The following is a 27,785-nucleotide window of genomic DNA, read 5'->3' as shown; positions in this document are numbered from 1 at the left end:
AGTGATTGAGGGCGTTGCACACAAATAAGTTCGGCTGTTTCCAGTTTCTCATTTAAAATACAATCAAGTGCTTCCTGTTTTTGTTTTAGGTAGCACGAAATGAAAATTATCTTGAAATAATCAGAACATTTAAAACCCACTGTCTGTGCTTACTGGCAGGTATTACAGGTGTAAACAAAGGTGCCATTTTAACACAGCATTTCTGAAAAAAGAAGAGAAAATTCCTTTTTAACCAGCAGGATAACAACAGGATCTCCCTCCAAAATTAAACACAGACGTTACTCTGTCCTCTCAGCAGGAGAGCATTTATTCCAGCTGTGACTGTGGTTTTCTGGATATATTATTCTCCAGATGTTCTAACCTCATCTAACCTGGATGACCTGATCCGGGAACATAAAATATATAATCCCAAACGTAAAACATGATAAAAGGCTTTTAAGAAGATGTAAGTAATAGTGTAAACCAAGAAAGGTAAAACTTATCTTTAGTTAAAATTCTCAAATTCATCTCTTTTTTTTCACTGACACTGATATATTATTTCCAACGAAACACAAAAGAGAAAAAAAAACTTCAAACAAACATATTCGGTTCATCAAAACATGTCAAACATAAATTTACTTCAGGCTTAAAAAACAACAACAGTGAAACACATCTGTGATGCAGATCCCCACATTACAAAGTCTCAGAAAGTAAGAGGCAGTTTCTAAACTCTGTCGAACACTATATAAGTGTCTGTAAGTGTTATATATACTGAAAAAGTTAATGCAACACAAGCGCCCCAGTACCTCTTACCTGTCTGTTTCCCCAGTTTTCTTATGAGACATTAGCCAGGAGTGGTTATGAATGGCTAAATCTGATGTATTAACATGAAATGAAAAACACTCCCTAAACTAGCTCATGTCTTTTTGTGTGCGTACATATTTGAGTATTTGAACTAGTGTTGTTTGAATTGAACCTGGTATACTTTTCTGTATCTTTTCTTGACTTCAGATCGTTCTTTAATGCCCTAGGCTCTGTATGACATCAAAGAGAGCACATATGTCTAATATGGTGCATAGGCACATGGCTTGGGCTGTGAGGAAAGAAGCCCCGCCCACCTTTAGTTCAAATCTCCTGTTTGTGGGAGGTAGCCAATGAGATATAAGAATGCTTAAATCGAGGGTCCAGTGTACGATAAATAAGGACCTTTATGAGCTCTGGTAGAGTCCTGTAATAAAAACATGGATCTGGAAACTAACATAATAGGTCCTCTTTAAAACATAAATATAGATATATAAATTTTAATTCAATGCTAATTCGCATGACTGACATAAACTGTAAGGTAGTGAAATAATCCAATTACCTACCAATCGAGTCAATATTTTGATCATCAACAATAGACGTACTGATATTGATGAACTTGAACTGGCTCTTATTTGTCTTAATTTCTTACATCATAGTTCTCCCAGCTTCTTCTGACTCTACATCCTAACTGTAGTATCTGTTTGTCTCTGAAGGTCTGCACTGGCTCGGTTTGTGTGAAGCACCACCTGGAGAAGTGCGACTGTCCCGGAGACTCCATGAGGGAGAAATGCCACATGTGCTGCCAGAAGCCCGGTAACCACGGGAACATGTGTCCTCTGCTACAGAGGAATGTGTTTACACGCTGTGTCTCAACAACTCAGGCTGTGTTAATTAGTGCTGAGGTTACATTTCTAAATGATTGTGTTCTTTTAGACCAATCTGTGTTCACAGATCGTAGTTATTAAAGGTCAACTGTTTCTCAAACTCCGGTTTCCATTTCATATTGTCAAGTTTTGAGTAAGTGGCATATCTCTTTATGATATACACACACAGGCTGGTATGCGGCTCAAAAAACTTGCTTTTGTAAAGTATAAACAGTATTTATACTCTCTCTCTCTATGTGTGTGTGTAATGTTTCTGTAACTTGATTTGATTTCCTTTGTTTGTATTTCTTGCAGATCAGCCTGAGACTTGTGCAAGCACCACATCGTCTGTTCTGTCCGATCACTTCCACAAAAAAGTGTTGCCCCTGGTGGGTGGTGCGCCGTGCTCTGGAAACCGTGGATACTGCGACAAATTTCACGTATGCCGCATCCTCGATGCAGACGGCCCCATCGCGAGACTGAAGAACTCCTTTCTTCATTTGGATGACTTCGACGACGTGGGAGAGTGGATGAAGGTGGAATCTACATTAGTGCGATAACATCAGAATAAGATAAATACATTGATTGTCAGGTTTCGCTGCATAGCAGGCACAGTTGGACCCAAGCGCAGGACCCAAAAAATGGCTTTATTTCTGAAGGTAATAGGGCAGAGTGGACACACCTGAGGAACACAGCTGAACAGAATCCGACTGACGAGACAGGGGAAGCAAAAGCATTATTTGGCTGATATGCATTTGGCAGCTGGAGAACATTTGTTTTCTCTATCGGGGCCATATGTTGTTCATATCTGAGTGTTCAGTGTTCAGTCTTAAAACAAAGTAGAGTCTTTTCTACAGTTTCTGGGTTGAAATGGTGTGGAAAGCACGTGCAGCTGGCCTTGAAGCATGTTTTCTTTCAGCCAGTGGATGCGTCAGAAGTGTTACTCAATCGGTAGAGTTACCCAAAAGATCAGCTACCATATGTGCTCCCTGTGTAACAAACAGGATGTTTAGCCATTGTGTTCATTTGAATAAAACAAGTAATTCAAAATAATATAGACCTTTTTTTTAATCCCTCTTGGTATCCTATTGGTCACTGGGAGAAACTGTGCATTTCCCAACCAGTAGGTGAGTAGTTGCAGGAGGTTGTTGGCTGTCACTGTGTGACATCAGTCACAAAAGTCACAACCAGTGGAATACTCCCTTTTCCCTAGCAACTAGTGGTTGCTAGGTAGTCATCAGCCAGTATATAGGTTATTGTGACTGGGACCTAACCAGTATGAAACCACAAAGCATTATAGACTGAAACTTTTGAAAGAAGAAACTGCACATGTAGTGTTTTTGTATCTGCTTCATAAACAAAAAGAGACACGATTGCAAAAGAAAAGGTAGATTAATACTCAGTGATAACATGGTAATAGCACAGTAATAACATTATAATGGCCTGTAATGATATTTAATTATAACATTATTACTAAATAATAGCTTTGTATCAGTGATGGGTTCTAGCTGAGTGATATTAGACTGATTTATGTAATGGGGGGTAATAACTGAGGGAATAATATGAAAGTGAACAATAATGAACAATAAGGCAAAATCAGTGAGGTAATATTTTTGGTAAATAAAACCTTTGAACAATAAAATTATTGTTTCTGCTCAACATTTTAAATTAAAGATTAAATTAAAGATTTTTATTCTAGTGATCTTAATCTTAATCTTAAACCAAACGACACCAATGCTTCCAGCTTATTCGAAATCATGTTTCTGTTTATTCTCCTCAGGCTCACTGGTGGGCCATCCTGCTGGCTATCCTGACGCTGTCTGGAGTCATGGGCTGCACCGTCTGCCTCTGCAGCATTAAACTGGACACACGTAACTTGGAGTGACTTTTTATCCCTGAAGACTCTTGAATAAACGTCCTTTACCTGAGATCTTCAGGTGCCACGTCGAGGAGGATTCATCAGCTTTGTTCAACTGCCCAAAAACTCAGCCATGTTCACCGATGTCTTTGTGTAACTCTTCACATTTAGGAAAGACGCAAGAGTCTCCTGTGATGTATGTGTTGTGGAAAATGTTGCTTCTTCTGCTGCCAAATGTGGGTCAGTCAGCTGCCCCTCAGAAAGCTGAAGCTGCAATGTAAAGCCATCTGTCACTACAAAGCCTTAAATGCACGGAGCATGTTTAAGACACTAATTTCAGCTATGAGGAGCATCCAGCTTTCCATCTCAACCATAGCAACACCTGCAACTGAAGGGTCTGCGTGTACATAGAGTTTGACGGTACTTTCTTTCAGTAGATACTATTTTGCAAATCTTTGGGCAAATACTGTGTTTTACTCTGCTACATTTATCTTCAATCTTCTTAACAACCTACATAACAGTTTAGAATAAGATATAAAACAAACTTATCTACGAGGTCAAACCAGCAAGTTCCAACCTTTGTGGTCCTGTAAGGAACCAAAGTGTGGTTAAACTAAAGCTGACGCTGCAGTTTACGGTGTCCTTACTCAGCATATCTTTGGGGTCACCTTGACACATGTAGCCAAACACGTGTCACAACACCACAATTACAAGGACTTGCAGAAACAACACCGCTCGCTGGGCTGAATCCAGGACTGCTTGCACTTTTATATCAGAAACAGTTGTGAGTGTTTAAATTGTTAAAACTGTTTAGATCAAACACACTTTGATAATATTTTTTAACGGAACAAACAGCCTTGAGATGGTAAATAGGACTGATAATTATATTTTTTTTATACTGAGCGAGCAAGGAAGAAAAGTTGAGCATTTCTCTCGACCTTTAAAAAAATGCAAGCTCAAGATGACCTCTCAGGCGACACGCTGGTTTTATTAAAGAATTTATACAATACAGAGACGTATTTACAGCTATGTACAGTGATTACATGAACACACTTTTTATAGATCAAATTCACAGAGAGGTGAAAATATATAACTAGCAGCGCTCCATATAAGAGACTCCAGTATCTATATTATAGTATTTACATTTATTGTACAGGTGAGTTGTTTTCTCTTTCCCTGTTTTAAGTGCAAAATACCTTTTTATAAAAGTCACAATTATTACAGTACAATACCTCTGAAGAACTGAGGTTCAAGTATTGCTTACTAACTGGAAATGCATAATTGAATGAGCATGAGCCAAAAAATAAAATCTTATCCACAGCAGACATTGCACTTTACAAAGACCACACATCACAAACATTAATAGAAGCTTTGCTTTCGAGCTCACACCGAATATTACATACTCGTTAAAAGAAGGAAGCCATTTTTAGAAGAGTATCCAGCACTTCTTTGAGGTGACAGCTTCAAAGTAACGTCTTCTTGCAGGAGTGAAGCAGTAAAACATGCAAAAGCATTTAAAATAACACCTTTTTCAGCTTTGAGTACTTCAGTATAAGTTCATACAGTAAGAACAACGGACGCCGAGTTGGAAGGCAACAATAAAAAGCCGAAAAGCTTCTGCTGCTTGTTTACAGTAAGGCACACTGATACAGGTCCCACAGTCACATACAGCGCTGAGAGTCACAGTGGTGAATGCTCGGTGACTCAGGTAACTTAGTACTTACTTAGGTAACACAAAAAGGTAACTAAACTGTAACCTACTGCTTAAAACACACAAAAAATACACCTTTAATATTATTTTTCCTCATTTTCAGAGGTGTCACTCTATTATATTTCACAGTGGTTCCTTTATATGAAATATTATTATTGTACTACACATCAGGGCATTAGTACCTCTACAACCAAACTTTGTTGATCTGGCCTGTAAGATTTACTAGTAGTACAACAATCAAGCAAAAGTCATTAAATTACTTTTTTTTTTTTTTTTTTTTTTACAAAGTATGACATAGTATTCACATACATATTGTTTTAAACATTATACCTATTTGGATATATACAAGGTGATAAAGGCTTTCAGATATTTACTGGTGTATAAAAGTTACTAGTGTATAAATTATCTGCTAAGTGCTGAAATGGACAAAGGGGATGGTGGAGAGCGTCTTGTCTTCACGATCAGTGGTTCTCCAGAGTTACTCTACAGACAGAAGCAGCAAATGTATTGTTATTTATCAGCGTTAGCAGTAATGCAATGGTAAAGAGTAGGGTTAACACAGAGGCAAGCTCACCTTCTTAGAGTTCGCTTTCTGTTCGTCCTCCACGGATCCTTACATTTAACAAACGTGAGCTCCTGTGTCAGCTTCTGAGCGTCAGGATCTTTTATGCAGAACACCATCCTGTGGGAGAAATTCATGAAATACTGCTTAACTGTGCGTGTTCAAGTAGCTCCCTGAGATTCTGCTTAAGCCTGTGCTTTAAGCTTGATATATTTTAGCCATAAATCCCAGTAATAGACACATTTCTATGAGGTCCATCATGGAAACTCCAACACTGGCATTTCAGGAAAACTCAAGGGAAGCCTCGAGTTTTTTTTCTTCTGGCAGACAGACATTATTTGGTAACTACACCTTTAATGTTCTGCAACTCACTTTTGTTGCGTCTCGCCCGCTCTAATGCGGATTTTGTGAACCGCCACGTTAGCGCCATCTGAGCTGCCAGACCACCAAGAGGAAACCATCTTCAGCATGCTTGATGCAGACCAGCCGTTTGTCTCCTCCCATTTAAACTTCAGCATCAGCAGGTCACCGATGTCTTTCTCCGTCACCAGCAGGAACGAATGTGTCTTATTTGTGACAATTTTCTCCTTTCTGCCAGACACAGGCGGAAAGAAATGTTGATCTCCACGCATACACATAGCCAGCATGTTTTATTTAACTGAGGCTTGTAAAGTATGTGCCATAAAAGATGATAAAATGGCGATGAAAGCACGCTGTAAAGGCCCAGCAGTGAAATGTGTTTGTGTGTGGTTGCCTCTTTCTGTTTATGGTTTCTGTCTCGTGCTGTTTTCTTTGATTACTGTGCAAGTGTTAAAAACAACTCGTAACTTGAAAAATGCAAGTCACTGTGCAGTAATTCTTCTTCATAAGGGTTCAAACCCTCACTCACAGTTTAAGCTGCAGGTTTTCAGCTTCTCCTCTGGTTCCATACAGCGAGACAGTAAGCGAGGGCTCCATAGCTGAGCTATTCACCTTACTGGAGAAGTGGATCTTCAGCTGATAGTGGTAAACTGCAAAACAAAGCAACAATTTGCACCATTTAAGGACCTGAAAGCATGCGTGTAAATTAACGTAATAAAACTGCTCCAGATTTAATGGGTTTAAGTTTCAGCCGAAGCAACTAGAATCTCAAAAGTCAACAATCCCAGAAAGTATGAGATGTTTTTTAGATTATTCTTTGCTTTTTGTTTCTGCAAATATATCAGCTTTCATGTGATAACAGCGATGATATTAAAGAGCATGCCGCTGACCTCTGAAAGGCATGGAGGATCGTGTCTTGGTGTACATCTGAACGCTGCGAGGCTTGCGGACCTTGTTGATGTCGTAGCCCACCGTGTTGCAGCGGCTTTTCCGGCAGCTCAGGCACATCCCGCGGTCGAACATGTCGTTGCTGCCACATCTGTACGCCATGGCCGCTTCCTGCTCGTTCAGCAGGGAGTCGATGAAGAGGTGAACCGAACGCTCGTGTTCACACTTGACGGCGTCCGACACAGCTGAGGAGGAAAGAAATGGATGCAATTTATTATCTGCTCTAATTCTCTACATTGCATACACATTACTTTTCCATTCAGTAGCTGACCGTGCTCCGGGTAAATTTACTTATTTTTAATCTGACCTTTCCTCAGCCATGTTTGGGACCCTCTGTTTATTTTCACACTGGTGTGAATGACGTCATTGTGCAGCTGTCATTAACAATGTCCACTGCTAAGATATTAATGACAGCAGCAAGCAGTTACAAGCTTCTAAGCGGCACACTCTGTGTATAGGCACTTATGTGTTTCTAAAAAATGTGCTTAATTTTGTTTTATTGTGGCTGAACCTCTGATCTGATTGCTTCATAATAAAGTTCATTAACGCTTTAACTAACTTTACCTGTTTCTTACTCTCTTCGTAAAAGAATACAACAATCACTGTGCAGATACAGTAAAATCAGGGCTGCAGTCATTTTAGTTATTTTTACCAAATATTCCAAAGTTGGCGATCTTCTCCAGCGCTCCCCTGAGGTTGCAGCCCGGCTGGTAGCTGCCTCCGTTGGGGTAAATGTCCACGTGGCCGACGGGCTGCTGGATTCCGATGCTGAGACCCAAAGAGCCGCGTGTGAAGGTGTGAAGGACATCCACGAAGTGAGCATCATCTGGGGAGAGGCGCCTGTGGGCGTGTTCGCCCTCGAAGTCGGGACCAGCGGGATCCAAACCTTCAGACAGAGACGAGGAGGACCAACATTACACGACTTTATTGTTGTGGTAATAGCTTTAAAACAAACATCTGAAATCTTCTGTCTTGTTTACCGGTGATTCTTCCGACTTTATTGGTTGCATGGCTGCCAGCAAATCCGGCCACGTGGGCCCCGAGGCTGTAGCCAATCAGGTGAATGTTCTCAAGAGGCATGTTGGTGGTCTCCTTGAAAATCAAAAGTAATTAAGTTAAGGAGAGTGTAAGAAATACTCCACATTACCTTTGGGTTTAATTTCATTCGCTTTTTCTTTGTTACTCATATAAACACATCGTTTAAATACTTGAGGTTAAATAACACTAACTCATCGATATTTTAATGAAAGGGCATTTAATGAGACCTGTGAAATCAAGAGCTTAACTAACCTCGATCCAATCGATGAACTGAGCGATCTCCTGCCCCACTGCTTTGGTTTTCTGAGCTGCGACCACATAGTGATTCTGAGCCGAGTTGAGCCAGTCCACCACGATGACGTTGGCCGTCTGCTCTCTCTCATACAGTGCCGATACCAGTTTAGGGATCCAGCTTTCAAACATACCACTCAGCTGTTGAAAAGACAAACAAACATCAATCCTGACAAGTGAAACTAGTGTACGCGTGTAATTTAAGCCACCTCCAGATCAACATGTCAGGAAATACTTTGGCTGGTTGTCAGTCAATATGATTTTTTTATTTTAGTGAGATGCCACCTCACCAGAATTTGGTGAAAGGTATTCCCGGTCTTTTATTCTCCTTTCGATTCAAAAGAAAACAAAGCTCTGGATATTTTGGAAAATAGGGGCAGGTTAAAACAAGCTGAAGCATCTCTGCTTACCGTCCAGCCATGGATTATGAGAAAGGTTTTGGAAGTGCCGTTGAAGGTGCAGGTTGCCAGGGAGTCGGGTTTTCCTGGAATGATGTAGCAGAGGTCATCATCGGGATGGGATGGCTTGCGCAGCGAGAATTTGGCAACAGTGGCATTGCTCTCAGCCTTGTGGTCAAAAAAGCCTTTCACAGGATCGAGGAAGTTACCTGACAGAGAAGATTATCCAGTTAGCTGGATGGTTTAAGAGAACTTTATACTCTTAAAAAAATAAAGAAGGGGAAACAAATCCTCTGGCTTCCTGGTGTTTTGATCAGATATACAAATCTTATCTAATAGTCTGGCTGGAAAGTCTGAGAAGTCTGACCAGCTAGCTGAGTTGCTGGTGGCAATAAGGTCCGCCCCCAGGGCCCCTCAGAAAATGAGCTTCCACCTTAGAGGAGATCAAAGCTCAGGGGTTTAAGGAGTTCACTTGGTCAGGACTGAGCTCCACAGAGGCTCATAAGGGTTTCTCAGCTTTGTTCCTGCCACCTCACCGAATATAATCTGCCCAAGTTTCTGTGGTCCTGCTGGCACAGTCAGCTGACTGGGCCTTGTACTGATTTTCAAAGTATGGGGAGGCGGAGACCAGACCCTTGCAAACAATTACCAAAATAAAGGCTCCAATAGTTTGAGGATCATATTGTGAAAATAAATAGACATGATGACACCCGGATAAATCAGTTTGTTGGGATAATTTGACAGTCTGACACATTTCAGTTTATTTCTCTAATTTCCAGCGTTAGCTTCAATTTCAGAGCGTCTCTTCCAGGGAATAGTAAGTGAGGAGAGTATCAGAGATGAGTTTAGTCATAGACACGTGACCTAAAGTATGTCCTATAGCGCGTTGATATCACTGGCAAGGTAGAAACTACTGTACACACACACAAGCACTGCGCTTGGTTTTCACCAAGTTACAGTTACACGGGAATTTTCACCTCACGTACCTGCAGAACTACAAACATACAGACCTAAATGTGGATGAAGTAACTGACAACTCACCAAAAATAGAATCGGCGAGCTCTTCCTCCAAGGACGTCACATTTTGCACAGCTGCATTCAACACCACGAAGCACAGAAACCGCACTTTCCACGCTCTCATTTCTTTTGCACTTTATTCCTTTCGGAGAAAATATCTTTAAGGACGAAATCAGTCAATGAAACGCCGCAGCCCGGGAGTGTACGCAGTCCTGTAGTAAGGAATAAGCCCGCGCGTCCTGTTGCGCGCAGTGCGCTGATATCTGAACCACCTTGAACTGTCTGCGTCTTAAATAGCGCTTCTGAAGTTCTGACAAGCCATTGGCTGCTGGCCTCGGGCGGGGAATGGAAAGTAAATGTGTAAACTAAACCATTAAGCCTGCTTTATGAGGAGCGATAGCAACAGTGTTTGGCAGTGTAGCGACTCATTGAACCCCGAGAAAGCGCTATTTATTTTTTAAATGCATTCAGTGTATGTTTCTACCACACGACCACGGCCAGATCAGCAGGAGACACTGATTAGCATAAACGTTTGCATTGTTGCAGTGCTTCCTGTGTGATTAACTAAATCTGTAAAGAAATGCACTTTCATATTTAAATAGTGTAACTAGGCTGAATTGTATACATACATGGCTTTAAACCGATTTTTATAAGTCAAAGGTTCCACATCATTCAGATCATTCATCGTCATGTTTGCAGGGCTCCACTACTCAGAAACAGTTCTTATTCAATATTATATTATTTTTTTAAACTGGAAAGATAAGACTGAAACCTAACTGAGCAATCAGTGAGGTTCTTGCAGTAAAGTTAGCCGCCATTGCTTTAAAACTCTGACCTTTGACCTATTACATGTGATAGGTCAATACCTAACCTATTTACTTACCAAATAGGCTAGGTATTGCTGATACAAGTTTAAGATTATGGACACATATTCATGCAAGAGTAGCTGGCTTTACAGCTGCTGAGTTGTTGCCCAAAACGTCAGGACAAGACACTAAGAAAAACTGGGAAGGAGGCCGATGAAGTGATGGTTGAAGAGTCAGAAGCTTGTTAAAGTCAACTGCACCATTTGCAAGATATAAAAAAATTACTGGTGCAGTGACTGATATATACTATGTATGTTTGTCATGGTCGGACGGTCCTTCCCGGAGCGACCTGTCTGTGTGTGTATGTGTGTGCTTCTCTCTCTCTCCTCCTCCACCCAGTGGCTGACACACCTGCACCTAATTTGCCATCCAGCTGTCACTGATCATCCTCGTTGTGGACTGAGGTACTTAACTATGTGTCCGGATGGCAGTCGACGCTGGATTGTACTGGAGGCTTGGAGGAAGTGATACGGAGCAGAAGGTTGGAGAGAAGGAGTCCGCTGGATTAAGCCCTCGGAGGAGAAACACACTCAGATAATCACTTGGGAGACTCACCTGCACACCACTGGGAATTTGGAGATGATCACCGTTGGATTTTTGTACTTCGCTTTGTGATTGTTTTTGAGCACTGTAAATAAACGCACTGTTTGCTTCGCATCCAGAGCTCCGCGACTGAGTCTGTATTTCCCCCATTACCCGTGACAGAACAATCCAGCCAGCTATGGACTCAGCGGACTCAACCCCCGTCCAGCGCGAGCTCGCGCTTCAAGCTGAACGGTTGGAGCGGCATGAACAGATGCTGCAGCATGTGGCCAAGGAGCAGTCCGCGCTACTACAGGTGGTATCTGAACTGAAAGGTATGTTGCTTGCTACACCTAGGGCACCCATTCAACCACCAGAGCCCAGTACACCACCACAACCACCAGTGGAGCTTCTAAATATAGCGGCGGCCTGTCCCCTTCCCCCATCTCCGCCTCCGCCTCAGCGAGAACACACGTTCCCTATACCTGAAAAATTCAGTGGAGAGTTGGACAAGAGCCGGGGGTTTTTGGCTCAATGCTCTCTGATTTTTAGGCAGCAGACTCGAGCTTATGCCTCTGATATCGCCAAGATCACCCTCATGGTGGAGCTCATGACCGGACGAGCGCTACTCTGGGCTCAAGCAGTCCTGAGCGCCCAATCCTCCATCTCATATAGTGATTTTTTTGAGCAAATTTCGGTGTGTGTTTGACAAAGGCTCTAACCCTGACAGTGCTGCTCATCGCATGTTTACTTTAAAGCAGGGCCGGCGAAGCGTGGCAGACTTCTCCGTGGACTTTTGGATCCTGGCCGAGGAGACGGGTTGGGAGGAAAAGGCGCTCCGAGGAGCATTCCTAAACAGCTTAAACGAGAATGTCAAACGTGAGTTGGCCACTAAAGAGCTTCCTAAATCGTTAAGTGCCCTGGTTAACATGTGTATCAGTCTAGACGACCATATGCGGGAGTTTGGCAGGCGGACTGGAGATGGGCGACGGTCAGTAGGGGTCGTAGGAGTTTCGACTGGACTCCCCTCTCTCGAGTGGAGAGAGGAGGGAACGGACTCACCTGCTGACGAGGAGCAACCCATGCAGCTCGGACGGACTAAATTCACCCGGAGCAGAAGACAACTGGTGGGTGAGTGTTTTGTGTGCGGGAAGAAGGGGCATTTCACGGACTCCTGTTCCTCACGGCTAAAAGACTCAGCCCGTCAGTAAAGGTGGGGATACTGACGGGTGCGCCGGTGAATACATTCCTCCACCTCAGCTGCCCTGCTAAATTATGGTTTCTTTCCCGCACCCATTCTTGTGATGCACTAATAGACTCAGGAGCTGAACAAAGTTTTTTGGATGAGGCTTTGGCCCACAAGATGGGTTTGCCTGTTGTTCCTCTCCCGGAAACACTCCAGGTGTCAGCGCTTAATGGCAGGCCTTTAGCCGCTGTCACTCACCGCACTCAAGAAATCACACTCACTCTCTCCGGCAACCACACTGAACAGATGTTCCTGTTTCTCTTCAAGGCACCTGACACACCCTTAGTTTTGGGATTCCCCTGGCTCCAGCGACACAATCCACAGATTGATTGGGCCAAGGGATGTATCGTAGGGTGGAGCACCCGTTGCCATGAGCAGTGTTTACGCTCTGCTGTGCCGGGTTGCATGTCAGGCGATCTTGCGGGGCCGCCCTCTCGCCTCGACTTGTCAACCGTGCCAGCCGAATATCATGATCTAGGTCGAGTCTTTAGCAAAGACGGGGCCCAATCGCTGCCCCCCCATCGTCCGTACGACTGCGGGATTGATTTGCTCTCAGGCGCCCCCTTGCCCACTAGCCGACTCTACAGTATCTCGAAACCTGAGCGCGAGTCTATGGAGCGCTACATCACAGACTCCCTGGCAGCAGGCATCATCCGTCCCTCCACCTCTCCCTTGGGTGCAGGCTTCTTTTTTGTTAAAAAGAAAGATGCGTCCCTACGCCCCTGCATTGACTATCGGGGACTGAACAAGATCACTATCAAAAACAAATATCCTCTACCTCTGCTCACCTCAGCTTTTGAACTCCTTCAAGGAGCCACCCATTTCACCAAACTTGATCTCCGCAATGCTTATCACCTGGTCCGCATCCGCGAGGGGGACGAGTGGAAGACGGCCTTCAACACCCATCTGGGCCACTTCGAGTACCTGGTAATGCCGTTCGGACTCACTAACGCCCCTGCCATTTTCCAAGCCCTGGTAAATGAAGTCCTACGAGATTTTTTAAACCACTTCGTGTTCGTTTACCTTGATGACATTCTGATTTTCTCCAGGTCCAGAGCTGAGCATGTTAAGCATGTGAGACTGGTGTTGCACCGCCTGCTGGAGAATCGGCTGTTTTGTAAAGCGGAGAAATGTGAGTTTCATGCCTCAACTGTCTCTTTTCTGGGTTTCATCATTGAACAGGGCCGGTTGCGAGCAGACCCGGCTAAGGTCAAAGCTGTGTTGGAGTGGCCTGTGCCCGGCACTCGGAAGAAGTTGCAAAGTTTTCTGGGATTCAGCAACTTCTACAGACGCTTCATCCGGGACTTCGGTAAGGTGGCATTGCCTCTTACCCAACTCACGTCGCCCAAACAGCCGTACCAGTGGTCTCCAGCGGCTCAGCAAGCATTCGACCGTCTCAAGAGCTTGTTTGCCTCGGCCCCCATCCTGGCCCAGGCTGACCTCGCCCTGCCGTTCGTGGTGGAGGTGGACGCTTCTGATTCTGGAGTTGGGGCGGTTCTCTCTCAGCGCAAGGCAGGTAAATTACACCCCTGTGCCTTTTTCTCCCGTCGGCTCACTCAGGCTGAAAGGAATTATGACGTAGGCGACCGGGAGCTTCTTGCCATCAAGTTGGCGCTGGAGGAGTGGCGGCACTGGTTGGAGGGGAGCGAACATCCTGTTATCGTGTGGACGGACCACAAGAACCTCGCCTACCTCCAAGCGGCTAAGCGCCTGAATGCCCGACAGGCCAGGTGGGCACTGTTTTTTGCACGGTTTAACCTAACCATCACCTACAGGCCCGGGTCCCGGAATACGAAGCCAGACGCCTTGTCGCGCCAGTTCGCGCCAGACACGGACCCTGAGGAGAAGGAGAAACCCATTCTGCCAGCCTCATGCATCGTGGGGACCCTCACCTGAGAGATAGAAAGGGTGGTCCAAGATGCTCAGCGACAAGAACCCGACCCCGGCACCGGTCCAGCAGGTAGATTGTACGTTCCCTCAGCGGTCAGGGGTAAGGTCATCCACTGGGCACACACCGCACGGTTTACCTGCCATCCGGGCAGGAACCGAACTGTCACCTTCTTACAAAGGCTGCTTTGGTGGCCCTCTCTCTCTCAGGACGTCCGGGAGTATGTGGCCGCATGTCCTGTGTGCGCCCGAAATAAGACGTCCAACTCCCCTCCATCGGGACTCCTCAGACCACTGCCTGTCCCCAGCCGGCCGTGGTCGCACGTCGCTCTGGACTTCATCACTGGCCTCCCTCCGTCCTCTGGTAAAACTGTTATACTCACCATCGTTGACCGTTTTTCTAAGGCTGCCCATTTTGTTGCCCTTACCAAACTTCCCACCGCTCTAGAGACTGCCCAGCTCTTGACCCAACATGTTTTCCGCCTTCACGGCATTCCTCTGGACATTGTTTCTGACCGTGGGCCCCAGTTCACCTCGCGGGTATGGAAGATGTTTTGTACCGAGCTGGGGGTCCAGGTCAGCCTGTCCTCTGGGTTCCACCCGCAGACTAATGGGCAGACTGAGCGAGCGAACCAGGAGCTGGAGGCCATGCTGCGCTGCGTCGTTTCCTCCAACCAGTCGTCATGGAGTGAGCAGTTGGCGTGGGCCGAATACGCCCATAACTCTAGCACGTCGGCCGCTACGGGTGTCTCTCCCTTCGAGGCGTCCCTGGGGTATCAACCCCCGCTCCTCTGCATCACGGAGGGAGAGGTGGCCGTGCCTTCCGTGCAACATCACATGAGGCGCTGTCGACGGATCTGGCGGGCAACTCGAGCGGCACTGCTGCGTACGAGCGCTCAAAACAAGAGACTGGCTGACCGCCGCCGCGTCCCTACACCGGCCTATCGGGTGGGCCAGCAGGTGTGGCTTTCCTCTAAGAACATCACTCTGCGGACTGAGTCCAAGAAGCTGGCTCCCCGGTTCCTTGGACCCTTTTCTGTGCAAGCCATCCTGAATCCAGTGACTGTCCGACTGGCCCTCCCGCGCAACATGAAGGTACACGACGTGTTTCATGTTTCTCAAATTAGGCCGGTCCGGACCAGCCCGTTGTGCCCGCCTCCCGGGCCCCCGCCACCCGCCCTGGATATCGCTGGCGCTCCGGCGTATTCCATTACTCGCATAATGGATGCCAGGCGCCGCGGTAGGGGCTTCCAGTTTTTGGTGGATTGGGCGGGGTACGGTCCGGAAGAGCGTTCCTGGGTGCCGCGGTCTGCGGTTCTCGACCACGCTATGGTGAGAGAGTTCCGCCGTCGGCACCCTGACAAGTTTCGTGGGTCGCCCGGGGGCTCCCGTTAGAGGGGGGGTACTGTCATGGTCGGACGGTCCTTCCCGGAGCGACCTGTGTGTATGTGTGTGCTTCTCTCTCTCTCCTCCTCCACCCAGTGGCTGACACACCTGCACCTAATTTGCCATCCAGCTGTCACTGATCATCCTCGTTGTGGACTGAGGTACTTAACTATGTGTCCGGATGGCAGTCGACGCTGGATTGTACTGGAGGCTCGGAGGAAGTGATACGGAGCAGAAGGTTGGAGAGAAGGAGTCCGCTGGATTAAGCCCTCGGAGGAGAAACACACTCAGATAATCACTTGGGAGACTCACCTGCACACCACTGGGAATTTGGAGATGATCACCGTTGGATTTTTGTACTTCGCTTTGTGACTGTTTTTGAGCACTGTAAATAAACGCACTGTTTGCTTCGCATCCAGAGCTCCGCGACTGAGTCTGTATTTCCCCCATTACCCGTGACAATGTTAGAGTGTGTAATAAATACAGTACATACCAAATTAATATAAGTTCGGATCTTTTTTTAAGTCCATTTTAATATAATTTTCTAAATAAATCCAAGTTCTTGATTCTGACTGCTAAACTGCTGCTACTTTATTCACAAATCACTTGTGATCTGACTCAGACATGAGCACATATAAAATGATCATTCGTGAAATGGGACTCCCTGAAAGCTATTCAGATCACAAAAGACATATATAATTACCAACATACAGTACTTTACTAACCTATTATTGAAAATACCTTCTACACAGTGGCACATAAAAATAGCATTATGAATTTATTAAAGTATGGACTTAAAATGTGAAGCGCTTGCAGATTTTGAAAAATCCTCACCATACAGTATTTAGAATCAAATATATTTTAGCAGCAGCTGTTGTGTTAAACTCTTTCAAAACAGAGAATAATTTTAACATTTTTGTTGTGATTTTTATTCCAGATCTTTGGAACTCTCCAGGTCACATTAAAACATGCATATTTAAATGGCCTGTATTTGTATAGCGCTTTACTAGTCCCTAAGGACCCCAAAGCGCTTTACACATCCAGTCATCCACCCATTCACGCACTGGCAAGCTATGTTGTATAGCCACAGCCACCCTGGGGTGCACTGACAGAGGCGAGGCTGCCGGACACTGGCGCCACCGGGCCCTCTGACCACCACCAGTAGCCAACGGGTGAAGCGTCTTGCCCAAGGACACAACGACTGAGACTGTCCGAGCCGGGGCTCGAACCGGCAACCTTCCGATTACAAGACAAACTGCCAACTCTTGAGCCACGATCGCCCCATTTACATTAAAACTGCAAAAAAAAAAACTTATATTCAGTTCATTTAAGATGAATATAGCCATAAAAATGAGCGTTTGATGGAGCATCTAACTTGGACCATGAGTAAAACCCTGCAAAATCAATAATAATACCCACTTTTAGCCTCACCTGGACTGGACACCAACAGTACAGTCTTGAGATTCCTGCCCAAGGGCTTCAACTCCCAGCGCACCTTGAGTCAGGTGATCTCAAGGTCTCAGAGTGGTTTCATCCAAAGCTTGTAGTGCTAATGACACACGCCTTTTTTCACACCTGGGCTCATGTGATGATGCATATGATTAATAGTGGGTCAAGGACAACCACCTAAGGAACAAACCCCAACTAGGGTTTAAAAACCTGGGACTCTCCACCCTTTGGTTTTATGAAGAAGCATTTTCAATGAGAGGTAAATGTCTCCAAAACACTTAAAAGACAACTGTGACCTGGATAACCGAGAACCTACACAGAAATATTTTACATAATATCTTCATTTTTGCTCTGTTACATGAGGTGCAGGCCATAATAAAAGCTCCACTCCTCTTCTTCCTTTTGCACACACTCTCCAGATGTTGGTATTGCAACAAAACAGCTGGCTTCATTACTTTTTATTCTTCTTTGAATATGATTGGATTTTCCTTGAAAAACAGTGACTGCATTTGTTTTTCCACTCCTGCCTCTGCAGCCTTTTCAGGGGAAGCACTCGTCCCCTGGTGACTAAAGGGCAGTGAAGAACATGCCGGACCACAGCCAAGATTTGTTGGTTCCAGCTGAGATGAAAAATGGGCAAACAGTAATTCCTCCTTAAAGTTTGGAGACAACAGAATGTCTTTAATTTTATGTACTTCCAAGATTATTTCCCAAGCTGATTTCTAGGAATGGCACATGTTGCATATGAGAAAATCACACAAAAAAAGACGAACAGAGTAAAACTTTGTGTTTTTTAGGCTTATAAAAGACAGCAACAGCTTTAAACCAAGCAAAAATATGAATAGTTAATTTGTTACCATTTATACATGCAGCGTTTTTCCTGAGCACTAGTTTCAGATTGGAGAGGGCAGCAGGAAAAATGTAAAAGTCATCTTTGTGGCTTCAACAACACTTGTTCACCAGCAACAGAAAGTCATGAGGGAAAGTTTCCACAGTGACCACAAGGACAAAAATGCTTTCCTGTACCTTGACCTTACACTTACTCACACCAAGTTCTGTTACAACTCTTTAACCTTCTTTGTGTCCCAGAAAAGTAAATGAGCAATGATGTTAGTGATACTTTATGAATAATGGGAAACGGACTCTAAGAAACTCTTTGGCTGAAGGTTAGAAATCCTGTTATTCCCCAGTGACACTGCTAAAAGAAGAAAATACTGATTTCTACAGTCCCCTCACATTGGATCAGGCATTTTCAGAGTATCAGAATTATAGAAAATGAAACATTACAAACAAAGTCGGGGGAATTTTTGTTGTTTTGTTTGGAAGATTAAATCACGCCATGACCTGATCAACTTTAAAACTAAAACAGCCGTCAGCTGACATTCAGATTGTGCTTTGAGAGTTTAAACAACTAGAATATAAAAAAACATCCACATCTCATTTCATTATCCCGGTCCAGACTCCAAATGTTGCACAACAGCTTTCCTCTTTTTAGGAAAGTTTAGGTTTAGGTGAGCTGTGGGGCTGTGGGGGCACAGCAAACCCACACCTATTCAGGTTCAAGTGGATGTGTCTACACAGGGCATACAGCATTTTGGGCCTTTGGGACTACTACATGGTCCACAGTGTACTTACCCATAGAAAACCCACGTGGAGCCTCAAAGGGGAAAAAACTGCTGTGGGCCCTGCTTGGGCACACCCATTTGAGGCCCATTTGAGGGTGGAGAGTCCCAACCAACAGAATATGTTGTTTTCATATTCTGTGAAAGTTCCCCAGTTTGAGCCTCGGAGGAGACACATGTGAGGCCCCAGCACCGAAGTCCACAGTGTGGAGTGGGGCTGAGGTGTGCGTTACAGGTGTGCCTGCTGTGGACCCGTGCGGGAAAGCTGTTACTTTTAAGTAATATTACAGTCTTTATACACAAGGGTAGTAAAAAAAGAGTGTTTACATAAACAATTCTTCTTTAGGGTAAATCATCATCTGTTGCCAGGCAACATCATCTGTTGCCTGGCACCTTATCCTTAATTTTACAGTACTGTGGTGAGCACTGATTTATGCACCTATATGGCTTGAGTCCTCCTAGCTATGGAGTGTACTTTTAATGAAAAGAGCAAAAGCAGTTTTAAGAACTGTATCAGTGGTCGAAACCGTTTTAGCGGCTGCTCAGGAAATGGTAACACGTGGGAAGCTGAAAGTATCATTTATTAAAATATCCGAGCACGCATTCTCAGTCAAACTAAACTGAAATTGTTTGAAAATGTACAAGCATGGCTCTCTCCACAAATACAATCAAGTACCAGGCCATAAAACTGCAAGTCAGCAAGTAGAGAGCATGAGTGTATCTCCAGCATTCTCGGTTGCTATACTTTTAATTTATTATCAAAGTAATCTATATTTAATTTAATTTATTTGTATAATCACAGGTAGCACTCAAAGTGGCCAGAATATTTTTCTAGCTCTTTTCACAGCAAGATATTTTTTTCCTTGTCTTCACTAACATTCACGATTTCAGTTTTATCATTTCATGAATGCCACACATGCAGAAGCTTTACTGGAATGAAAATGTAACGTTAGCTTCTTCTTCTGCCTCAGTTTCACCATCCTCTGTAATGCCATTCCCCTCTCACTACATCCACAAATCTTCTCTGGAGTCTTCCTCATTTCCTCCTGCCTGACAGCGCCATATTCAACATCCTTCATCCAGGATCTCCACCATTCCTTCTCTCCAATCCATCTCAGTTTTGCTGCTCTAACTTTGTCTTCACACTGCCCAACCTGAGTGGTCACTCTGATATACTTATTTCTCAACCTCTCAGAGTCTCAGAGGTTAGATAGGGCGCCAAGATGACACCCTATCTAACCTTCTCCATCAACACTCTGAAAGCAAACATTGCATCTGCGCTGCACTGCTCCTCACTAATCATCACCCTTCGTCTTAACCTAGCTTCAACAGCTCTTCCCCATATCTTCATGATGTGGCTCATCGGCATCGCCACAGATCTGCACATCACTCCTTGTTCTTGAGAACTGGTACCAGAACACATTTGCTGCATTATTTATATGTATGAGTGATGCTGATACATGTAGCCTTCATTATAAGGCTCTGTTCTTTTGATAGCAAGGGCTGTTGACCCCTACCTAACCAGCATCTGCACATGCTCAAAGTAGTGGTTCCATCAACAGCTAGAACTGGGACCAATTTGATCGATCCTTCCAAGGTCTCGCCCACAAAAACACAAACCGCTTGAATTGTAAAAAAATAGAGATGACAACGGGAGCCTGCCAAAATATATTACAGCTTTATATACAAATATATAAATGTACAATCAATAAATACAAGGTGAAGTAATCTTGAGATGTATTATGGCTGTCGTTTATGTCAGTCCATCACAAATCATAAAGGCTTGGGTGATTTTTTTGTAATGTTTGACCTTTTAGTATATGGCTATAATTGAGTGAAATGAGGTAAACTGTTTCAGGTGAGATGCTGTTGACCGAGAGGCGCACTTATCCTTTAAAATTTGATCAGTTTACCAAAACTAAAAAAAAATGCATATCCTTATTGGAGTGCAACCTCGATGACCTTAACATCTGAACTGCTTCGAGGGGCGGAGAGCCTTTTAAAGTGACCAGTGACACAATAACCAATAAAATCAAAGATCAAGCAAGACTTCAAAAGATCAGATATTACCATGTAGCTCATATTTGAAAAGATACTGATTAAGGTATTTACAAAGACCACTGTGATTCTCCATTCAGTAGATTGTAAATGCTTCTTTGGTCCCTGTTGATTGTTGGCAATTAGTGGTTAAGTAAAGACAAATGTTGGGCAGAAAATAATCACTTTGGACATTTAAAAAACATAAAAACCAACAAAGATGTGCCAAAATTATGCCTATCACTCTTGATTATTTAAACATCAATAATAATCCAAGTTCACAAAGGCTCAGAAAACACATCGCTTCTGTCAAAGTATATCAAAGTCGGTATAAACAGTACATATAGGATACAAAAAGCAAAAATAATGATTACAAAGCAGTTCAGCTACTTAAAAATGTCAGCACATCATCAAGAAGAAACATGCTACAGCAGCGTGATTTCTAGCACTGTGGATGAGGTTAAGTTGGTTGCACGGGAAGTTCAGTAAATACAAGAGCAGGAGAAGAAGAAAAAAACACAGCAAATCTCATATGTGTCCAGTTATTTGCGAAGGCTTTCCCAGCGTTGCTGTGTGCTGCCCATCTTTGGCTACGTGTGAAGGGACAGATGATACGCGCGGTGGGTGTTTGAGTGCAACTTCAAGCTTCCTGCTGCCCAAAAAGGCTGCCCTTCGTTTTAAGCTTGTGCGCCCTGGGAAGAAGAAGAGTAGAATGAGACATCTTGTCTTTGATAATACGAAAACAAAGCTCGCAGGACCTAAAGAATGCTATCTATAGGATTCAAATGTGATAATTGTTTTATTCTTGTTGCTCTTGTTTTCAGATTTCATCTCCTCCTGGCCTCCACACTTTCCTCTGTCATGCATATCCACAAACATCTTCGGGCCGTCCTCCTTTCATCTTGCCTGGTAACTCCTCCCCTCTTAATACATCCAGTAATTCTCCTCTTTGCATGTCTAAACCTGCTCAATCTCCCCTGAACTGCCCAATGTCTCTGCCTAAAACTCTTTCTAATACATTTGTAACTGTTAATTAAAGTTTAATGATCTATTTCTGTGGTTCAGGTTTGATTTACTCATTTTTCCACTTCCTACTTCTACTTTTTACATTTAGGCAAACACTTAAAGATTTTATTTAAAGTAGAAAATGTTTCACTGTCTTTAACTTACAGTTTTTCTTTACGGCTCTGTTTGTCTTCCTTTGACTTGACAAAGACGGCGTTCTCTCCTCCCTGGGTGAGGTCAACAAACTCTCCGTCCTTTGCATTAAAGATCACCCTGAATACACACAGAGAAAAAAAAACATTATTAACATCCTAAATGATTATTTTTCCGTCACAAGACTGCAGTGCATAAATGTCAGCAGGTCTGAACTTACTTGGACTGAGTCTCTCCACACTTGATGCGAAGTTTTCGGATGTTGAACTTGGTGTTGCCCCACCAGTTTGACCAGCTGATGTACGCATCCCGCTCCCAGCGCAGCTTCACGATCATCAGGTCTCCGATATCCGTGTCGGTGGTGATGAGGAAGGATTGAGTGGTGTTACTGTTCAGGGCTGGTCTGCAAGGTTAAGACAAGAGAAGCTGCTCAGATTTGAAGGTTCTCTACACGGATTGTTAGATTTGTCTACCTTTTCTTGTAATCTACATGTGCACGTCTTTGCAAACTTGGTTTTAAAGTTATAAAAGTAAATATGTATGCTGTTTAATGTACTCACAGAACAAAAGGAATATCTTCCTTCTCTCCATTTGTTCCATACAGGGAAATCTTCATTGGCTGCTCCGTGAAGCTCTGCTTGTTCTGGCTGAAGAAATGTGCCTTCACCTGGTAGTGGAAAACTGTAAGAAGGGGGGATCCAGTTGTTAGAGATTAGCCCACTTCTCTTATTTGACTGCTCCAAGTTTGTTTATCACTAGAAAAGCTTATGTAACCTGGACCTTTCTCTATCTCAGTGTGACCTTTACAGACTGGCATTTAAAACACGGATTTGCGGTAAATCCTGGCTGGTTTCATTTGCAAAGCCACATAAATGACTAACAGCCAGATTCCCAGACACGGCTCAAGACGTGTACCAGATTAGAGGAAAAATTCAATCAAGATCTTTGTTGAAAAAAGTCACTGAGTGGCGAATGAGGCTTGATCCATGTTGGAGACCCTATGTATCTACAAAACATGCTAAGCTGTCCACACAAAGTTTCTAACAATAACACTGTTGGCTTGTGTCAATAAACTTTTCCATTGCTGGTGTCCACTGGTCTCACTTTTCCTTAACATCCCCTCCAGATAAAGGAAACACCCATGACACCTTCTCGTAACCTTCTGAGTGCGTGATACTTTTTGTACACGTGTCGTTGCAGTAAGTCATCTTTCCTGGTCCACAAATTGTGCACAGCAACACTACCAGTACTACCAGTAATTCCAGCTTCAGGAAACCACATGCACACTAAGAACACCACAGAACAGTAGCTCATAGACTGAGGATTACTTTAATAAAGTATGTGAATGGCTTAAATCATTATAATCCTCCATAAAGTACATAAAACCAGCTGGAATTTTCTTCAGCTGTTAAATGTTAAATTTAATCTCTTTTGCACTGCAGGGAGCATCCATTCATTCTACTTTAATATCACTGACAGATACTCAAATCTTTTCACGTGCACATCCTTTTTCCTGGTTTTTACCTTTGAAAGGCATCGTTCCACGAGTCTTGAGGTACATCGTTGTGCTGCGGGCCGTGCGGACTTTTTTCACGTTGTAGCCGATCTTGTTGCAGCGGTTCTTCCTGCAGCTGAGGCACATTCCCTTGTTGAAGGTGTCTTTGGAGTTGCATCGGAAGGCCACGCTCTGCTGCTCGATGTTCAGCAGAGAGTCGATGAACAGGTGGATGGAGCGCTCGTGGGAGCATTTGACAAGCTGGTCCATATCTGCAAAACAGAGAGCAAAGAACGTGTAAGGTTTCTGCACATCGCCCAGGTAACGTCACGCAAACATGGAAAATTACTTCCTCGTGTTGGACTTTTACTGTTTTTTTAACACATGCTGACCCACAAGCCATTTCCCACTTAATTCTGCTCTGCTCTGTTAAAGTACAACAGCTGAGGGGGCAGAACATCAGGAGGTACTTTAATCTCTGTCACAGTGCAAGTCTGTTATGACTGGAGGCAAACACGCTTTAACTGCGGCCCTGAAAGCTTTTATACAGTCAGTGTCTGTTGATGCCACGTAAACTTACAAGAACTGTTACAGACATTCGTTAAACTGATCGTTTATACAATTTAACCGATCACCATTATCTTCTGTTTTTGCTCATTATACTGAACATAAACACTCACTCTTGGTGTTGAAGAGCAAAGATTATGTGATGCTGCATGTGCTGTTATGAATCCAGGTTATATTTGTATTTGGCTGTGTGTTATCATCAGTAATCAAATCAAACCTAAACAAAGTGCTTCAAAGTGAATATTTGTAAAAGTGCAGTCAAGAGCAAAAAGCAAGGAGGGTTTGTATGTCATACTTTGGAGGCCTTTGATTCCTTCTAATGCAATTCCCATCAAAGTGTTCTGGATGTCGCAGCCTGGCTGGAAGGTGCCTCCGTTGGGGTAAATATCTATGTGACCCACTGGTCTCTGGATGCCAATACTGCGGTCCGGGGAGCCCCTGGTGTTGGTGTGCAGGACATCCACAAACTGGGCATCGCCTCGGGACAGTGTGCTCTGTTCATCCGCGTGCTCGAACGTGGGGCCGGCGGGATCCAGACCTGGAGAAAAAGAGGGATTTGCGTTTTTTTTACTGTGTCACAACAAAGAAAATATGGATAGATTTGGATGTACTAGAAGAAAGCGATCACTTTTATAGATAGATTTACTAACAGAGCTGCACATATTATTCTTGGCAGGTCAGACGGATTTCAAAGCTGGAGCAACGTCATAGTGGCAAAAAAAACCTGGAGCCACTAGCTGGCAGGAGCTCAGTAGATGTAGATACACATGCATGCCCAGATTATGTTTTACTGGCATGCCGAGGTGCTTTTAAGAACGGCACTGGAAAAAAATACTCATACATATGGTATGGTATGTTAACACACAGGCACTTACACTATATTTAGTATTTAATGGTATCTGAAAACAGGTCACAGTGCTTACAGCTAAAACACCTTACACAATCCTAACTGTAATGATGCAGTTGTGTGAGACTGTGCTGTCAGTCGGAACAGAGGGCAACACTGACCCATTGTGCTAATAAATCTATAATGTGAGCAGATAATAATCCATTTGATATCTTAATGCTCTTACCTGTGATCCGGCTGATTTTGTGGTTGGTAAGGTCTCCGGCAATTCCAGCAACATGCGCTCCCAGACTATAACCCAGCAGATGAACTCTGTCCCAGGGCAACTGCAGCTCGTTCTGAAAGGTAAGAAATGCGTCAGAAGAACATATTACACTCCCTTAAAACAGTTTGTAGAGAATCCTGCAGACTTGCAAGAGGGATCGAAACTATCTGTAGGTTATAGCTTTTCCAAATGTTCACAGAATTTTGGAAATCCTCCAAAAAAGGGGATCATTTTATGTAATTTGGGGTTTGCCAAATCTTTGCAAGCTTCATGTAAACAAATTCTTCACGCCAGTTCCCCTTTTAGCCTTGTTCAAACCAAAGCTGCGCTCCACTAAGCCTTGTTAGGAGACGCTGTTGTGAGCCACAAACGCGGTCATAAAATATTTTTATTGGCATTTAAAATCATAACCAGTAGGAAAACATATCCGCAGCAGCACCACAGGGTACAAAACATTACATCATGTAAAGCAACTTTCTCTGGCAGCACACTGACGACAAGTCAGCGCTGTGGTAATATGGGCGTCCAAAAAGAAAAAAAAATGTGTTAAGTTAGTTGTCAACCGCTGCTTTTCTGTGAGAGCACTCACTTGTATCCAGGTAACAAACTTGGCGACGTCACGACCCACTAGTTTGGTGTAGGCGGCAGAGGTCGGGTAGTGCTGGTTGGCTCGGGACAGCCAGTCCACCACAATCACATTAGCAGTGGGTACACGGTCATACAGAGCAGACACCAGCTTGGGCACCCAGCTCTCAAACATCCCTGTTACCTACAGGAACACACAAAGCTAGTGTGAGCTCAACTGCAGTATGGCATGATTTATTCTTGCCTTAGCCCTCGCTCTGTGTCCTGTTGTTGGAGAACAGCCAAAGCATCATCAGGTTCAAATTTTGCTGCCTGACTGGCCATAAATCACATTAAAACAGAAAATGCATGGACTTCCTATCATTCCTTACCCAGCCTGTTTCCTCTTACAAGTGTAGCTTTGTATTAAGTTTACAATTCTGCCCCAAAAATAATAGTACAATTGGTAGGTTTGGTTTTTCAACATCAGAACAAAGTATTTCTGTCATTTGCAAAGAGCAAAACATGGCTGTCAAGTGTGCTCAGTGTGACATACCGTCCAGCCGTGTATCACAATGAAGGTCTGTGTTTCTGGATTAAAGTTGCACTCCTTGATGGTTTCCGGCCTCCCAGGTACTATGTAACACATGTCATCATCCGGGGTGTCTGCGGTGCGCAGGGAGAACTTGGACACGATGTCGGTGAAGTCGGTGAGCCATTCAGTGGTATTCAGCAGTTGATCAATGGTGACTGTGGTGTTTGCTGTTACAACACACACAAACAAGCAGTGCTGGATTGTTATGATATGACAGAAAAGTGGGTGTCTGTTGACAGGTGAGACAAAGACACTTTTTTACGCTGTTATTAAGTTTCAGTTAAATGCAGCTTTTCAATAATGACGGAAAACTCTTCAAAACAATACGGTGACATAGTTTTTTTAATTAAGTGAATCAGCATCATTCTTACGCCTCGGACTGCTGATGCATAAAGCATTGTGAGCGGTGGAGCAGTAGGAGTGTAAAGCGTGGCGGTGTCGCCCCCTTTTGTCTCCTGGATTCCCACCAGCACAAGTTTTGAAAGTTTCGTGAAAAAATGAAGAATGTGGATTTTCCGGAAATAAAACTGGATCTTGTAAAGTAAACAATAATAACTTTTTCCCTATGAGACAGACTATGAAACTGAATTTGCGTTGTAACTTAATTAAATATGAGCATCGTGTTTTTCTACTCTAATATTTTTCATGTTTTATAATAAAACTGCGAAAATAAATGTGCGAATATTTTTTGCTTTTAGTTTTTCCTGTGTTGATGCCTTCTGCTTTACTCTTTCCTCGGACAAAAGCCTCTTGGCCGCAGTCACACATGGAGCTAAAGACCTAAACTCCGTCCGCTTATTACCAGGTTATTACCGGTCAACACGGTGCAGCGCGCATTAATTAACCTGCATCCATTTACTTAAACAGAGCAACATCGGGGTAATATGATAATAATAATTTAAGATAAATAAAAAGTATCTCAGCCACTTACCAAAAGCGGTGGTGTTGGATTCAAGGTCTGAAGAAAAAGTTGCAAAGATTTTTCCCAAAATTATCCAAGCAGTTAAAAAGCAGATATTTTGTTTTCCCATCTTATTGATGTGTTTCTTCGAAATGTTGCTGGATGCTGGTGGAGCAGTTGTAGATCCAGTTGATGTTGGACAGGTCAGAAAGTGGTGTGAAGCTGGAGCTGAGGAGTGAAGTTGCTTATGGTCTGTCACAGTTGCCGCTACAGGTCATCTTTATTGGTGGCTTATTTGAATATTCAAGTACGATTGGCTGGAGGTTCGAGGGCGGAGACTGATGTTTACCCCAGCTCTGAGTGAGCGAGGAGAAGGAGAACAGATCATCCACATCCCTTTACAGAAGAGCTGGCTGCACGGCAGAGTGTTTTATTTACGCGGTGATAACAGGGTTAGGTATGAATTACCATTCAAGACAATGGATTTTTAGGAAAACACCAGAGTTTCCTCACACTTCAGCCAAACAGTGACATTTAAAACAGCATATT

General features: G+C 43.8%; 3 protein-coding genes across 3 annotated transcripts in view; 1 reads left to right on the top strand and 2 right to left on the bottom strand.

Annotated features, from left to right (window-relative positions):
* The window catches only part of LOC146680038 (disintegrin and metalloproteinase domain-containing protein 10), a 30,501-nt gene extending 25,708 nt beyond the window's left edge, over positions 1-4,793 (top strand). Inside the window, exons 13-15 of the mRNA XM_085449554.1 lie at positions 1,497-1,596; positions 1,962-2,182; positions 3,427-4,793. Coding sequence (XP_085305680.1) covers positions 1,497-1,596; positions 1,962-2,182; positions 3,427-3,531 — 426 coding nt within the window. The 3' untranslated portion in view covers positions 3,532-4,793. The remainder of the gene's footprint in view (positions 1-1,496; positions 1,597-1,961; positions 2,183-3,426) is intronic.
* Positions 4,467-10,090, bottom strand: lpl2a (lipoprotein lipase 2 a). The gene is made up of 10 exons (XM_085449555.1): positions 9,854-10,090; positions 8,825-9,021; positions 8,376-8,555; positions 8,066-8,177; positions 7,738-7,971; positions 7,028-7,270; positions 6,667-6,787; positions 6,150-6,368; positions 5,790-5,897; positions 4,467-5,698 (listed from the first exon to the last, which is right to left on the bottom strand). The coding sequence occupies exons 1-10, from the start codon at positions 9,951-9,953 to the stop codon at positions 5,677-5,679; spliced, it is 1,536 nt and encodes a 511-aa protein (XP_085305681.1). The 5' UTR covers positions 9,954-10,090; the 3' UTR covers positions 4,467-5,676.
* A 10,373-nt stretch (positions 10,091-20,463) lies between these two features.
* lpla (lipoprotein lipase a) lies at positions 20,464-27,506 on the bottom strand. Its single transcript, XM_085447572.1, has 10 exons — positions 27,267-27,506; positions 26,297-26,502; positions 25,766-25,945; positions 25,138-25,249; positions 24,360-24,602; positions 23,527-23,769; positions 22,563-22,683; positions 22,223-22,405; positions 22,015-22,122; positions 20,464-21,536 (listed from the first exon to the last, which is right to left on the bottom strand). The coding sequence occupies exons 1-10, from the start codon at positions 27,364-27,366 to the stop codon at positions 21,485-21,487; spliced, it is 1,548 nt and encodes a 515-aa protein (XP_085303698.1). The 5' UTR covers positions 27,367-27,506; the 3' UTR covers positions 20,464-21,484.
* Between the last annotated feature and the right edge of the window lie 279 nt (positions 27,507-27,785).

Source organism: Copadichromis virginalis, linkage group LG23 (genome assembly GCF_057382275.1).
Source record: "Copadichromis virginalis isolate Kocher_CV1m ecotype Utaka linkage group LG23, C_Virginalis_male_GT1.1, whole genome shotgun sequence".
Taxonomy (NCBI): domain Eukaryota; kingdom Metazoa; phylum Chordata; class Actinopteri; order Cichliformes; family Cichlidae; genus Copadichromis; species Copadichromis virginalis.
Note: the sequence above shows the minus strand (reverse complement) of the source record. Positions and strands in the feature narration are given on the sequence as shown.

Coding starts and splice junctions, on each gene's coding strand:
- lpla (XM_085447572.1), bottom strand. CDS start 27,366: ATGGGAAAACAAAATATCTGCTTTTTAACTGCTTGGATAATTTTGGGA. Junction 26,503..27,266: donor ATCCAACACCACCGCTTTTG/GTAAGTGGCTGA, acceptor GTGTTGTAACAG/CAAACACCACAGTCACCATT. Junction 24,603..25,137: donor CAAAATCAGCCGGATCACAG/GTAAGAGCATTA, acceptor CTTTTTCTCCAG/GTCTGGATCCCGCCGGCCCC.
- lpl2a (XM_085449555.1), bottom strand. CDS start 9,953: ATGAGAGCGTGGAAAGTGCGGTTTCTGTGCTTCGTGGTGTTGAATGCA. Junction 8,178..8,375: donor AGTTCATCGATTGGATCGAG/GTTAGTTAAGCT, acceptor TTGATTTTCAAG/GAGACCACCAACATGCCTCT. Junction 5,699..5,789: donor AGAAAGCGAACTCTAAGAAG/GTGAGCTTGCCT, acceptor TTCTGTCTGTAG/AGTAACTCTGGAGAACCACT.